Source organism: Ixodes scapularis, unplaced genomic scaffold (assembly GCF_016920785.2).
Source record: "Ixodes scapularis isolate PalLabHiFi unplaced genomic scaffold, ASM1692078v2 PGA_scaffold1__304_contigs__length_218370807, whole genome shotgun sequence".
NCBI lineage: Eukaryota > Metazoa > Arthropoda > Arachnida > Ixodida > Ixodidae > Ixodes > Ixodes scapularis.
In genome coordinates, this window is record NW_024609846.1 from 160,143,350 (window position 1) to 160,158,360 (window position 15,011).

The 15,011-nt window shown below is 43.7% G+C and overlaps 1 protein-coding gene across 1 annotated transcript in view; it reads right to left on the reverse strand.

Moving 5' to 3' along the window:
• The window catches only part of LOC8039030 (cyclin N-terminal domain-containing protein 1), a 126,887-nt gene that overhangs the window by 106,669 nt on the left and 5,207 nt on the right, over positions 1-15,011 (reverse strand). The window contains exon 2 of the mRNA XM_029995017.2: positions 9,428-9,531. Within this exon, the coding sequence (XP_029850877.2) occupies positions 9,428-9,531 (104 nt within the window). The remainder of the gene's footprint in view (positions 1-9,427; positions 9,532-15,011) is intronic.

Here is a 15,011-nt window from a genome sequence, read left to right on the forward strand (position 1 = left end):
GACTTATGCTTGCAAAGACTGTCCTCTAAAAATGCCAGCAGCACACAAGAATCCGTGTCACCGGAACAAGTGGAACAAGGAACATCTGCTTCATGCTATTCCTATTCAAACACAAATACCTAGCCAAGACCTCTTGCGCCCAGGAAACCTCTTATCTTCCTTCGAAGAAGTCATTTCTCAAGGAAACTTGGATCTTGGCCGCACAGAAGCGATCAAACATCGTATCGAAGCTGACACGTCACGGCCCCTAACAGGATCTCCTCGACAACTTTCGCCTTATCTTTGCAACGTCGTAAAAGACAAGGTCGCAACAAAATGGTGAGTTGGGCCAGTTGGTTCGTAATGGGAAAAGACAAGCGCCGAAAGACTAGGACAAAGTAAGAAAACGATGACACAATGCGCACTCGCAACTGAAGTTTTATTTACGGAAAAACATAGTCACTTACTTTGTCCTAGTCTTTCCGCGCTTGTCTTTTCCCATTATGAACCAACTGGCCCAACTCACCATTTTGTTGCAATTCATTTCTTCTGCAACGGGCTCTTTTTTATGTTCCCCTAACTCTTTCCAGTCCGCTCTCACTCTCGTTAACTTAATCGCCTCTTCCTGCTGCCGTGCAAGAGTGTACGCGTATCCAGTGCCATTCGCACTGGATACTCGCCACCAGAAGTGCTGGGGCTCTTCAATGGCTGTCCGCCTTCCCCAGCCCATGCCAAGCGAATGTGCAAGCTCATCAGGTTTGAGACTTGGAAACAAGTTGAAAGGTTCCGGGACTGCCTCAAGGTGCTGTGCTACAGAGGGTGTCAAGTCCGTGCAGCGACTGAGAGAAACTACGCCGTCCACCTTCGGAATGCCAAGGATGTGACTGAGTTCCTGTGGAAACGAGAATTGTCCTGGCTTAACAGAAAGCGACCGACCAGTAGGGAGAAGCAAGGAGGGGGGGGGGGGGGGGGGTTATTTTCCTCAGGGGGGGGGGGGGGGGGGGGGGGGCCTCTCTCCCGAGCAACTTCAAGGCTACGCTTGACAAAGGGTCCAAGTTCACCATGGAGCCTAGACTGCCACCACCGGAAAAGCTTTCCCTGGTCGGAAGTTTGGCTGACAAGGTGCTGCCCCAAGACAGGAATCGGTGCATCGCTAAAAAAGTGGATGTGCTTTGCCAAACGGCTGGTCTACGCGCAAAAATCCCGAAGTTGACATCCATCGTAGACCACTTCAGATGTAACAATCTCAAGCTGCTCACGTCCGACAAGGAGGGGGGCTTTGTTGTCCTTCCGCAGGAGCTATACTGGGAAAAGGCCGAGCATGCTGTCCTTTATAACTTCAAGCACGTACAGATAGGATCCCTGAACAAGGTGAAGGTGAGGGCGAAAGATTTGTGCGGCGAACTGTCCCTCTCTGCCTTAGAGAGGAAGGTGAATTCCAGCAAGAAACTTTCCATGAACCTGTTTTTTACGGCGAAAACCCAGAACGCAGATGTACCTTTTAGAGCAATTGTTATTGAAAGAGATATACGTGGCAGATCCAGATATCTTCCTTTCTCCGCACCCACCTATCAAGCCTGAAACTGCAGGATGAATTTTTGGTCCGGAATTCAGAAGAAGTGATTGAATTTTTGAAAGAAGGGTGTAGAGGGAAGTGCGACGCTTTTTCAATTGATGTTGAGGATCTCTTTTATTCAAGTCCGCATGCCGTCCTTTTTAATACTGTCAGAAGTTGCATTGAGAGCAGCGGTGAAACAGCCTTTCGTAGCACTTGCGGGATAAGTGTAGAAGGTTTCGTTGAACTTTTATCTTTCTATCTTGACCACACCTATGTCTCCTTTGGTGGAGAGGTGTTTTTGCAAAAACGGGGTATCTGCATTGGTTCACGGGTTGCACCTTTTCTGTGCGACATTTTTTTGGCACACTGCAACCAAGCCATTCTTGAGAAGCTTGGAGCCCTATTGAAAATTCTCATTTGTATGAGAAATTTCAGCGTCCAATAAACACATATGAATCATACAAGATATATAAGAACTTATAAGAACTGTATAAGAACCATATAAGAGCTATAAAAGAACTATATAAGATATATGAGAACATACAAGCACCATATAAGAAACTAGTGGGAAGTTTCTTATAAGTTTCTTATGGTGTCCTTATATATCTTATATATTTCTCATATAGTGCTCATATAATTCTTATATGTTCTTATATGTTCTTATATGTCTTGTATGATTCGTATGTGTTTATTGGACACAAGAAATTTCTCATACAAATGATTTTTTTACTAGGGAGGTGATAGCCTTTTTAAAATATACAGGTATGTCGATGATTATCTGGTCATCGCCCTGCCAGGGAACAAACTCACGGATAAAAAGGTGGATGACGTAATCGGCACGTTCACGTCCTGCTCTCATGGGTTAAAATTCACTCATGAGAGGACCACGGAGGGCTCGTTACAATTTTTGGATTTAAAACTAAAATTCTTAGATGACCATGTGTGCTGGGCCTACGAGCCTCGCTCCAAGAGAGGTGTACTCACTTTTAATTCTGCTCACTTCAAGTTAGTGAAAAGAGGTATTGCCTCTTCGTGCCTCGGAGCCGCTCTGAACAAATCCTGTCCCGAGGAAATGGGAAGGAGCTTCCTTCTACAGGTAGATCGGCTCGCAAGTGCGGGTTTTCCGCTGAGATCGATTGTTGATGCTGCAGAGGGTCTCAAAAAGAAATTTAGGGGTGCGGAAAAAAACGTTCATGAACGCCAAAAAATAAGAACCGCTGTAATCCCTTACATTCACGCGGTGTCTCATAACTTAAAAAAGGTAGCGGAACGTTACGACGTTCCTGTCGTCTTTTCAGCCCCTAAAAAGCTTTCTGCGTAATGCAGAAAAATCAATGATCCCGAAGGGAAGAGTGACGAGTGTAAGAAAAAACACCAGAATAAGTTCGTGGAACGTCAGACTGGTGTTGTGTATGACATTCCGCTTTCCTGGGGTGGGTCTTAGGTAGGCCAAACTGGGTGTTGTGTAAATGATCGCGCAAGGGAGCATGCTGCTTCCTTAAAACAGTCACTTTCTGGGCACCTGGCTGTGCATTGCAACCGATGTGAGTGCACACCAGTTTTCAATGAAATGGCAATTGTGGGGCGCTACAGCAAAAGGTTACAAGGGAAATTCATGAGGCGTATGCAATAAAGAAGGGTGCAGATAAGTGCATAAGCGAACCTTCCGTGACTCTGTCAGATAAAGAGCGTTTATTCTTGGATAAAGAGTGGGCACGTGGAAAGTGACGTGGGTGTTTTAAACTGTATATAAGACTATGTTTTTCAGTAAATAAGACTTCAGTTGCGAGTGCGCCTTGTGTCGTCGTTTTCTTACTTTGTCCTAGTCTTTCGGCGCTTGTCTTTTCCCAAAGACAAGGTCGACGACATGCTGCAAATGGAAGTCAGCCAACCCTCCGACAGCCCATGGGGCGCGCTAATAGTGTTATTGGCGAAGATGAAAGCTGGCAGCCTACGTTTCTGCGTCGATAACCGTCGCCTGAACGATGTGACATGTAAAGACGCCTTCCCTCAGATTCGAATTGATGACACCGTCGAGGCGCTAAAGGGGGCAAAATAGTTCAGCACCCTTGACCTCGTGTCTGTTTATTGGCAAGTCAAGATGAACGAAGCTTACCACAAAACAACATGGCATTTACGACTCCTTGTGGACGGCGCGAGTTTGCGGTTCTTCCTTTCGGACTCTGCAATGCTCCGGCAATTTTCCAGCGACTGATGCAGAAAACAGTCTGGGGTTTCCCCTTTTGCCTATGTTATTTAGATGATGTCATCATCTTTAGTCGAACGCTTAACAAACATTTCGAACATTTACGTCGCGTGCTTGGACGGCTCCGAAGTGCATCTATTAAGATTAAGTTATCGAAATTACGATTCTTTTCTGAAAAAGTGCTGTACCTCGGTTGTGCGATATCCGCAAGGCAAATCGCTACTGACCGAGCAAAAACAGAGAATATCCTAAAGTGGCCCCAGCCATTTAACTCCTCTGAGGTCCGTTCCTTACTGAACCTCGCTTCCTACTATCGGAAATTCATCAAGAATTTTGCCGCCCTCGCCGCACTGTTGCACAAACTCTTGGAGAAGCAGACCATGTTAAGTTGGTCCAAGCCTTGCCAAACTGCATTCGACTAGATGAAGAGACGGCTGACAAGCACGCCCATCCTTGCATACCCTGACTTTAGTGCTCATTTTATCTTGGACACTGATGAATCTAACCATGGAAACGGGGCGGTGCTTTTACAAAACCCCAACGGCGACGAGCGAGTTATTGCGTATGAGACCCACAGTCTTTCCAAAGCAGAACGACACTACAGTATCACAAGGAAGGAAATGCTCGCGCTCATTATCTTTGCGGACTATTTTAGGCGTTACTTGGTGTGTTGAGAATTCTTACGCAAGACAGATCGTAGCGCGCTCCAATGTCTTAAAACATTCAAGAATTCTGAAAGCCAAGTTGCACGCTGGCTCGAGAAGCTAAGAGAATGCAACTTTCGAGTTGAGCACCGACCAGGCAAGGGACACAGCAATGCAGACTCGATGTCACGACGACCATCCACTGGCGTGCCAGCTTCTGACTGCTCCACAACAGTCGAAACTCTTTTCACTCTCTCATGCTCAGAGGGCCGATCCTTTGTTATCCCTTGTCGTGCAAGCACCCGAGGGGCAAGCCGTAGAGACAGTCACGGACCCTACCGCTCTGCGAGTCTTGGGGAAGATAGGTAACTATCACTGGTCGACCAGTGCCTTCTGTCTAGGAGTGACGACTCAAGGGTTGTGACAGTTCATCGTGTTTGGATTCCGGAAGTCTTAGCGCCTGTCCACGACACCATAACAAGTGGACACCTTGGTCAAACAAAGACACTTCATAAAGGCAGGGAAAGATTCTTCAGGTTCAGTATAAAGAAGGACGTCGCATCGTGGTGCTCGAATTGCAGAGAATGCACTGCGAGGAAGTCTCTTCACTACTGTGCGAAAGCTCCACTCGTCACGCACACCGCAGCATTCCCATTCGAAAGGATAGGCGCGGACATCACGGGATCCCTCCCAACTACAGCACAAGAAAACAAGTACATACTTGTGTCCGATCACTCCATGCGGTGGGTCGAGGCTTTTCCACTTAAGTCCCAAGAGACCAAATAACTTGCTGACTGCCTTATCCGCAATTTTTTCTGTCGTTTAGAAGTCCCTACAAGTCTTCACTCGGACGAAGGAAGAACGTTTGAAAGCCGACTTTTTATAGAAGTGTGCCACTTGTTAGGAATAAGAAAAAAAAGAACTACCGCTTATCATCCGCAATCAAACGGGTTGTTTGAGATATTTAACAGGACGCTTCTGTCCATGCCCAGCGTCTATGTCGATGAATCACGAACGAATTGGGATCTCATACCGGTTTAGTGTCCACGAGCCGACCGGGTTTACCCAGCACAACCTTGTCTTCGGCAGAGATGTGAAGCTGCAAGCAGATCTTCTGACGTGTGCGATGGAACACGTCATTAGCACGGCAAGACAACACATTCGGCAAACTCAAAGTTTGCAGATGGCACATGCACTGCTACACTGCATAACGCCGAAGCAGAGCACCGTCAGGAACAATATTACGACTGAAACGTTCACGAACAAGATTTTAATGTAAGCGACGAAGCGTTACTTCACTGCCCAGCGGTGAAACGGGGCAAATTGTAAAAACTCCACTTCCCATAGCAGGGACCCTATATTGGTGTCAAGAAAGTTTCAGAAACAACGTTTCGGATTGAGCTTAAGGCCTCTAGACGCATCATAACAGACTGAAACCTTATCGGCGACCCCAAAGATCTGGGTGCAATAGACAACTCAACGACAGTGGCCTACCTGCAGGCGGAAGTGCTACAGAAGGTTCCTGCGACGTTCCTTTTATCTCCGAACCAGAACGGCAACCACATGGAACAGATGACTGTCCACCTGCATTGTTTAAATCCGAGGAAGACACGCGGAACGCGCGCATTGCTTTTCAACATAATGAACAGCCCCCTACGGCAAGAAATGACCCCCCGCCTGACTTGCATTAGTCATGTCAAGAAACGATGCAGTTTTCTAGCAGTGCTGAAGCGATCTGCAATGACAGCCTGTTTAACGGAATGATGACGGAAGAAACGCCGGAACATCAGTCATCTGAAATACTAAGTGACCCAAATGCCGAAATCTGTACATAGTGAAGACGTCGAACCCCGAGCATCGTCGCCAATGATAACCGGGAATCAAGTCGAACCTATCGAAACACAACAGACGCTACCCCTGCCAAGTGAGACGTCCAGCACTGGATTTATTAAGAAACTGCGAAACCGTTCAAATCTCTCTCTACCGGCACGCTTCCGTAACTTTATCTTTATTCACTGGTCGTGAACTTTCCCACGGGAGGAGAAGGTGTAGCACGGAAAGAAGGCGATGAAGCGAAAGAAACATCAAGACAGAGTACTCGATCCACAAGACAAGCGGCTGAGTGAGGCTACGGTCGACGAAAGGGGCAGTTCGGGGTTCAAAACGATCTTTATTAAACCGTTACAATTTGCATAACATAGTAGACGTCGTCTGAATGTACACGAAAGTATAGACGAGGGTTAGTAGTTAAAACCATTTATTATCTCATTTTTATAACTTTGGCTCAAATTATATATTTAACGCAATTAAACATTTCTCTTTGTAAATTTTTTATCTTTGATTTGTAATGTTTACGTAGAATTCAATATTCTCAGTATAGTGCATCTCGAATTTCTTCGTTGGGTTTCGACTAAATACCATGAATTTAGTTCTTCGATCGGAACAAATATGTAAACCAAATAATTTTTACAATTCTGTTATTGTTTGGATCCTATCAGTGAGAATCTTTAAGTAAACAACAATGAATAAATGTTGTTCTGAGTTCCGTTCCAATATTTGCTGGAAAATCACCGATTACCTGAGTTTCCTTCTCATTACTTCCAGTATATATTTTCAATCCAATTTTCTCAAATTGATTTCTCCATCTCTCAAATTCACTTTCCAAACTTTCCTTAAAGTTACTGATACTCTTTTAGTAATTCTAAAAATAAAATTGGAATATCTTCCTCATGCATATTGAAATATTTGACCATTTATAATTTAGAGAATCACAATTATGATTGCGATTATCAATTGTTATTTGTTGTTATTCTCCTTCATCTTAAATTATTTTTTTTATGTACCTATTATGCCATGTGTAGGCGATTGCACATCCTTTCAATGCTCTAAGATATTCCCTGTGTTTATTCAACTTCTGAGTCTCGGGAAATGTAACAGTATATCTAGCAGTACTTTCAGCATTCACACCATCTGTGAAACATCTCCTCTGTCACGGATACAATCTGTTTATCAATATTGAAAATACCGAACTTGATATATACAGTGACATTAAGGTGTTCAGGAACCAAGTGAAAGTGCTTGTTGCCGAACTTTAAGTATTATGTGTTTGTTGCTATGTGTTTGAAACCTGCAATTGTGTTTTTTTTCTGTTCATATTTATATATTTGTGGGCCAAAGAGCAGGCCTGCATGGTTGTGTTGGAACACGTAAAATAAAATAAACAAATAAATAAATAAAATAATTTAAAGCGTTTTATTAAATATATGATTCTGTAAATAATACATTTTATAGTAATATAATTTTTCTATAAGCTAGGTCATCAAGAGTTGTATTTCATCATATTCCAGTGATTTTTTCATCATTATATATTAAGTTTCTCATATCATCATTGAACTTTTCAAGAAAGTTTAGACTACCATCAACAACTTTATATTCATATTCTGGACTCTCTTCACCCCTGCATGAGTAGTTTCTTGTTTACTTCTTAGACTTCCTTTTTTACCATCTAATGATTGTTTTCTAGCTTAATAATTCTCTATCACATGTCTAAGCTGAATATCTTTATTTTTTCGATACGCACTAAAAGCTCTCACAAAGTTCAAGATCTGAATAGTAATCACGATTAAACGCTTTATTAATTTGGTCTAACTTTATACAAACATTAAAATTTGCTGGTGGAAATGTCTATTGCGTCGGATCTAATTGTCTAGGAGTACTAATGGCTTGCAAACTTGCTTCATTCTGCTTATCTAAAAATGGTGCAACTTCAAGAATTTTTTTTTATCTTCTCAGTCTATCTTTAATTTTTTTGTAGCTTGTTCTAAAAACAATTTTATACCATTTCTTAATTATTATTTCGTTTCTTTCTTATTTTTAAGTCGATCTTTAATGGGTTTCTCATTCTTTACAATGTTTCTTAAGTTTATATATGTTTCTGGATTCATTACATACGTATTTTTTTCAATTTATTTACTTCGAGTAACTTAATTTAAGTAAATTATTTCAAGTAAAGGTCATTTGCTCTAAGTAAAGGTAAATTTGAAGTACATTTCATTTATTTTAAGCATGCCTAACTTCTTTCAAATATAGTTAATTTATTTGAAATATTTCAGGTTAATTTATTCCTGTGATAAATCAGTTATTATATAAATGACTTCAAAGCGCATATAAAAATATATCAATGGTAATGTATTAACTATCACCTATATGGCCATCCAGAGATATAGTGTATGGTCCAAGTGATTCAGGAAAAACAAATTATGTTTACAATTTACTTTTGGTTCATGTTTATTATAATATTCTTTCTGTATATATTACAAAATGTTAAATGAAAAACAAATGTCAATTCCTTCAGAATATTTATAAAAATCTAAGTGAAAGGATACACTTCGAGGATAGAGCATTTTAGTGATAATAAAAATGATATGATAGATTTTATAAAATTTGATGTATCTAAACGAAGTCTAGTAGGTATGGATGATTTTCAAAATACTCAAGAAAAGCAATTACGGGAAAAAGGTAAAAATAAATTTACACTGTCAAGAAAAGCTATTATCCAAATAGTATTTCAGTATAGTGCTGAAAATAAACTAAACTACATCATTTTATTTGTATCAAAGGATAAAAGGATATGACATAATTTAAAAGAGAATTTCCATTGAATATAACTAATAAACACATTTCAAGAGCTTTAAACACTTATTCACAACATAAATATATGTTTTACTTATTGATAAAACTAATTATTGGAACTTAAGTATAGAGTAAAATTTCAGAATAATACAGTTATATAAATTTTATGGAATGAAATACTGGTATTAATGAGAAAGCAAAAATTATAAAGGAATTAAAGGAGATCTTCGAATTGGATTTCAATTGCATGATCAAGGAAATTATAATACACAAGAAGAAAGTTGGTAAATAATAAAAACTTTCAGTGAAAACCTCGATGGTGTTAATTTTGTAACCTAGGAAATATACTTCCTGCCTGTTGAGTGGTGAGAGCAGCGCTCCCTGTCCCCGGAGTGCCCCTCCGCCCACCTGTCGAGGTATTCGACGGCCATGAACTGGACAAACAAGGGCAGGTTGAGGTGGCTGCAGCTCCGGAACACCAGCTCCACGGTGTCGGTCGGGGCCAGGTGGTCCTGGGCAGACGGAAGTCGAACGCTGGTGGTTACCCCTGGGGGGGTGAGCATGTCTTAAAGTACTCTCTCTCTCTCTCTCGTGTGGCTGCCCTATGTCGCTGCACTCGTCGCCGCCAGTGCACCCTGAAGCCATCACTCGAAGCTGGGAATTCACTCTTGGCCGGAATCGCGGTTCAAAGTATTTTATGTTCGAACACAATGACAGCAATTTAATTACTATGATAACGTAATTATCTTTAGTAGTGATATTTAATTGCGAATATTAACGTAACAGGGCAACACTAAAAGGAGTTGTAATCGTAACTTTGTTACTCCTAATAAGGCTCTAACTACCCTTTCTGATTTGTGCAAAAAGAAGACAATCAGGACACAAAGCTGCTGTTGCAGAGCGACAAACTCCTGACGCCGTGTGTGACAGTGTCTAGGTGGCGCTTGGGCGCAGCCATAATCAACATCATGATTATCGGCCGTCGCACAAACCCGACGGCCGATAATGCTAGAATGTTAGAAGCGCGAGCCCAGCGCGTTTCGCGTGCCGGCCCCTCACGCGCTCTCTGCAGAAGCAGACACGAAGCAGGAACGATTTAGCCCGCGTTTGTAGAACACCGCTTCCGCTTCACCCTGAGCGCTGTTTGAGACAATTCATCGGAATGGCAAACCAAGTACGCTTCATCCCCCATCACACTCCCCTGGGGAGTGTGATGGGGGATTTCACGTCGTAAACGACGGTGAAATAGAAACACAAGCACAGCAACTCACATTATTGCGCTAATAGATGCTTGCGAGGCTAAAACTAAAACAGAAATACAAGCACAACCACTCATATCAGTGCAGTAATAAACACTTGCAGCCCGAACGTCAATACCAAATGGAGGCCAACGCGCGCAACGCACGTGCGCCATACTTCCTTTCTCCCTACCCTCCCTACGAGGGAGGCGAGGCGGTAACTTCTCGGCTCGGCCATGGGGTCAGCTGAGAACACTGGCGTTATGATGCGCTTCGATAGAAAAACGAAATCTATAAGAATGCATCCGTATTTAGCGGGGTTTTTTTTTTTTTCCTCCCTTAGGTTTTTTTTAATATATCTTGATTTGGTAACAACTAGTGTGGCAACTTTCGTCATATTAGTTGCAATATAGTAAAATACATTTACATCAATTACCTTCACTAAGTCTCGATGGTAAAGTCCCCACCTTTGCGCCCACAGCTTTCGCTGCACTTCAAGCTAAAAAAAAAAGTCACCAGGCAGCGCACGTGACGCTGGATTTAGCGTCTGGTCAATCTGCCAGTGAAGAATGGAGAGATGGAGGGCCCCAGCGACGAGAGGGCTCGTGGAAGAATTTCTTCAACTGCAGTGCCTCCAATACACTGTTAGCAAAAATAACACGCCCAGACGTGTAAACCGTTGTCCCATAGCGGACACGTCGAAACGTGTTCGTTTTACACGAGGCCATCTGTGTTTTTCGTCTACACATGAGGTGCTGTGTAAACTTAACACGCTACACCGTGTTTGCCTTCCGAGAAGCACGGTTCAACGTGTTCCTTATGAAACATGGCGGCCAGCAGCCGAGAACAGGCGAGAGACGAGCCCAGCGAGCCGCGCCTTTCAGACGAACTGAAAGCACACGGGACGCGTTCGTTCTCGTTCGATGTCTTTTATGCAGAGTAAACAGTCTCCAAGCGGCGGACGTAGCTACGTGCAAAGGTACGTACGTGCGTCGTCGGCGGTCGGTGGCGTCGGCAGCTACAACAAAACCGCTAAACAAAACAAAACAAAACAAAAAAAAAAAAAAAAAATATCAAATTTACATGGATAAATAGCTCAAGCAAACTACTTGGAATCGGGAGGTAACTTAGTGAGATTTCTAGCAACCAATGAAAAAAACAGCAGTAGTCTGTTAATACGCTGGGAACTACCACGAGTAAACTGCAACTCAACATACATCACAGACAACACGAGCACCACGTAGGACACAGCAGCGACACATACACAAACACAACACCGACACTACGCCCGACACTTCCTACTATCAACGGACTCTCCCCGCGGCGTATATAAGCTTGACATGTGCGGGTGAGCTCTTTGGTCGCTGACCGTTACAGATTTATAGAAGAAGACACAAAACACGGCACAATGGACAGCCGTATGTAAGAACTGTTTGCATTTAAAAAGTATGGAGGCAAAATCTATAAAGTTGGTTCGCTGCGAAAAACAACGATGTACTAACAATAAATCTTAAACCGGCAATGGAAAAGTTCAAATTTTTGTTATTTTCATGCTCGACCAGTGTTATGAGCAGTCCGGCTAGCTTGAATCAGATAGAAAAACAAATGATTGGGATTTTATCAGTACGTATTCGATAATCAGTGGAAATTATACTTACGCAAGGCATTTATTATATATATTATTGTGAAGGACATCCGCCCAACACTTCACTTCCGCTAGTTGTAGTACGCGCAGTACGGGTACGGGAGCAGACGCCTTCACTTTTGGGGCGTTTTGATGCAGATTGTTGTCGCATGTCGTGTTGGTGTCGAGTGGAGCGGTGAGGCTTGGGACTTTGTGACCGGTGTTATTCATGATCACTAATGTGGCGCTGATGCGTTTTTTTTTTTGTTTTTTTTAAATATTTCTTTATAGCGACATTGAAAATTCACGGGCTCGTGGCACTGCATTCTGCTGAATCGCGAGCTCCTTCTCTGTTAACGTCGTTTTTCTGGTAGCACTCGTGGGTACTGCAAGCGTTTAAACAGTGTGCGCCGTCTCGCCTACATCCGCGGTGACGTACTCGACCTGTTGAAACATATTGCTTGCGTCATTTTGGAGTACGCAAGGCAACTATCTCGCTGCTCTGGTTTCGGTTATAAAAGCAAGGCAAAACGCTCGTAGTTCCCGTCCTCAGTACACGTTGGACATCTTCCACACGTTGACACTGGATAACTGAATGAACGAGGATTTACATTTACTTCAGAGGTCACTCTCGCGGCTTCCTCACCGTCTAGCAGCAAAATCAGCTGGCGACAAGCCGCGTATGAAAGACTTGAGCATCAACAGCCCAAGTGCACTCGGTGCCGATGCGGGCGATGCGGGTTTCTGTCAACCGGTGGCCCAGCACAGACCGTGACCGTTCCAGCTCTTCGTCATGACACGGTGTTGCAGAAAGCAGGGTATAATACCACTACACGGACCACCGAAGCGAACGCACTGTTATCGTATATCTTGGCTTGTGATTGCGCCTAAATTTGTAGATAATCTTATTCGTTTTTCTGGAGACTCAAACGACGGGCATAACAAAATCGTTTGCATATTCCGCATACCTCGCAAAAGCATCAGACACCTTGCGAGAAGCGCAAAACACGGTGTCCGCACCGTCCTGACTTCCCAGTCTTTTACCTGCTTTAGAGCAGTTTGTGCCTGTTAGTAGGTATGTATACTGAAACTGCAACTAGAAACTTGGGGCAGTGCCAGAAGGAAAAGAGACAAATTCGGGCCTCTTCCCAAAGTAAAGAAAAAGCACTATGTTCACTACGTAAAAAATTGGTCTCAGTTCATGCGTCTGTGGGCAGGTAGAAAATCTTGCCCTAATTTATTCACACCGCATGATGAGCGCAACAAACTCACACGAGTCACACGAGATTCACAGGAAAACATCGGTGGTGACTTAAGTTTCCCTGAAATTCGGTATAACCGGTCGTTTGCGGGACCGAATCATCTACTCGAGCGGTGTGCGTCGCTGTGCGAACACGTCGCTGTGCAAATGCAGTCCAACGACACGAAGCATAAAAACGGCAGAGTTAGGACAACTATCCGAAGTCTCTTGTTCAATTAAAACGACGTAATTTTGTTGAAAACGCCCGCAGCATTTTACTCACGGTATGCGTCGGGAATCTTCCACATTTTGAAACGGAACGAAGGACGATTTACTTTTAAAAACGCTCGCTGCGTCCTCCCGGAACAGCTGGACCGGATCAGCTGACGACGACGGGGCTGAACCCGTCAAACGCAACCCCACAACAACCAATATGAGCTCCGTGTTAGTGCGGGTTTCTACCTTCAAGCACCGCACCACACACCACGAACGTTTCGGCTCTTTCTCGCATTGCCATGTTGTCCAGAGCAGAACGAGATCGCCGAAGTCAACGCAGCGCTCTCGTGAACCTTGGCTTGTGGTTGCGCACTCGTGAAACCTGTGACTCCCTTCGCTTTCAAAGCACACACGACGAATGGTACTTTCCGTCTTCCGGGAACATCACAGGGGCACCCCTCCGGTCAAGTCTTCACTATCTGCTCGCAAACTGCGAAGCTCTACCGCTCTACCAGCTCTACGCGAAGCTTCTCGCGTCCCGTCAAACCAAAACAATAGCGGCGCCATGCGTAGTTGCCAGATTTTCTCCGGTCAAACAAAAAGAACGAAAGCCAACCGGCTCTTGCTTCCACCATACAACGGCGTTGCGCTTGCGCCGTGGTCAGGTCGCTTGCAGTTGAATGTTGAAGAAAAAACGAAACCAACTCAATGTCACGTGTTCACATCGAAGACACGCTTTTTATATCCATTTTAACTGTTTGTAACGAACATTTAGACCCATGCCTTTATTTGTGGTGTGTAAGAAACTATTATCAAGACTCCTAAACTAAATGCAAAAATGGGCGACATGAGGAAAGCCGCATTGCCATCGACCAGAAAATGGCGGCGGGCACAGTAAGCGCGGGTAGCCTAGCGCGGGTTTCGCCAACGTCCCGCGACATGGCGTAATTGCTTTTGGTGCATATCTGTCTCCGAGACATGTTTCTTTCCGCGGCATTTGTCTCGACGGTCCTTTCTAAGTGTGTCCCCAAGCATTCCGGTGCTTCGATAGCCGGCAATGCCGCGGTCGTCGCCGGGGCGGTGCGTGTTATCGAGGTCGGCTACACGGTTATGCGTGTATGACCGAACCAAAACACGTTTTTTACAACCTCGCATGATATCTGAACGTATTATCCGTTACTCATCGTGTAAATTTATGGTAATGTGTGTAAATAGCGTGTTTTTCACGCCAAATATTCACCAAATACACGGGGCTTGCTAACAGTGTACGGTCAGAACCGAAACAACGATATAAAATGACAACTCTGGCAACTCTGGCACTCTGGTCTCAGCGAAAAAACACGGCAGTGGCTGCTTCTGCCGGTATGGGCTTTACATGGCAGGTGAGATATCGAACACTGACTCATTCATGTGAACCGCGCATTTATATTTGCCCAATCATACTTGTCTTACTTGTTTAAAAAAAAAGCGTCGCATCTTTAAAACAGAAAAAGGCAATAAAAAAAAGGGGGAAACTTGCTGAAGATTAGTACGGTATACGGAGGTTGTACCGCGAAATTCCAGTTCGTAAGGCGCAACAGCATGATAATGCACAGAAATATACCAAAAAGATGAAGATCCTTATGTCGTGCGTAACCCAAAGGCGATTTGATGACTCCTTGTTTTACGCTGACG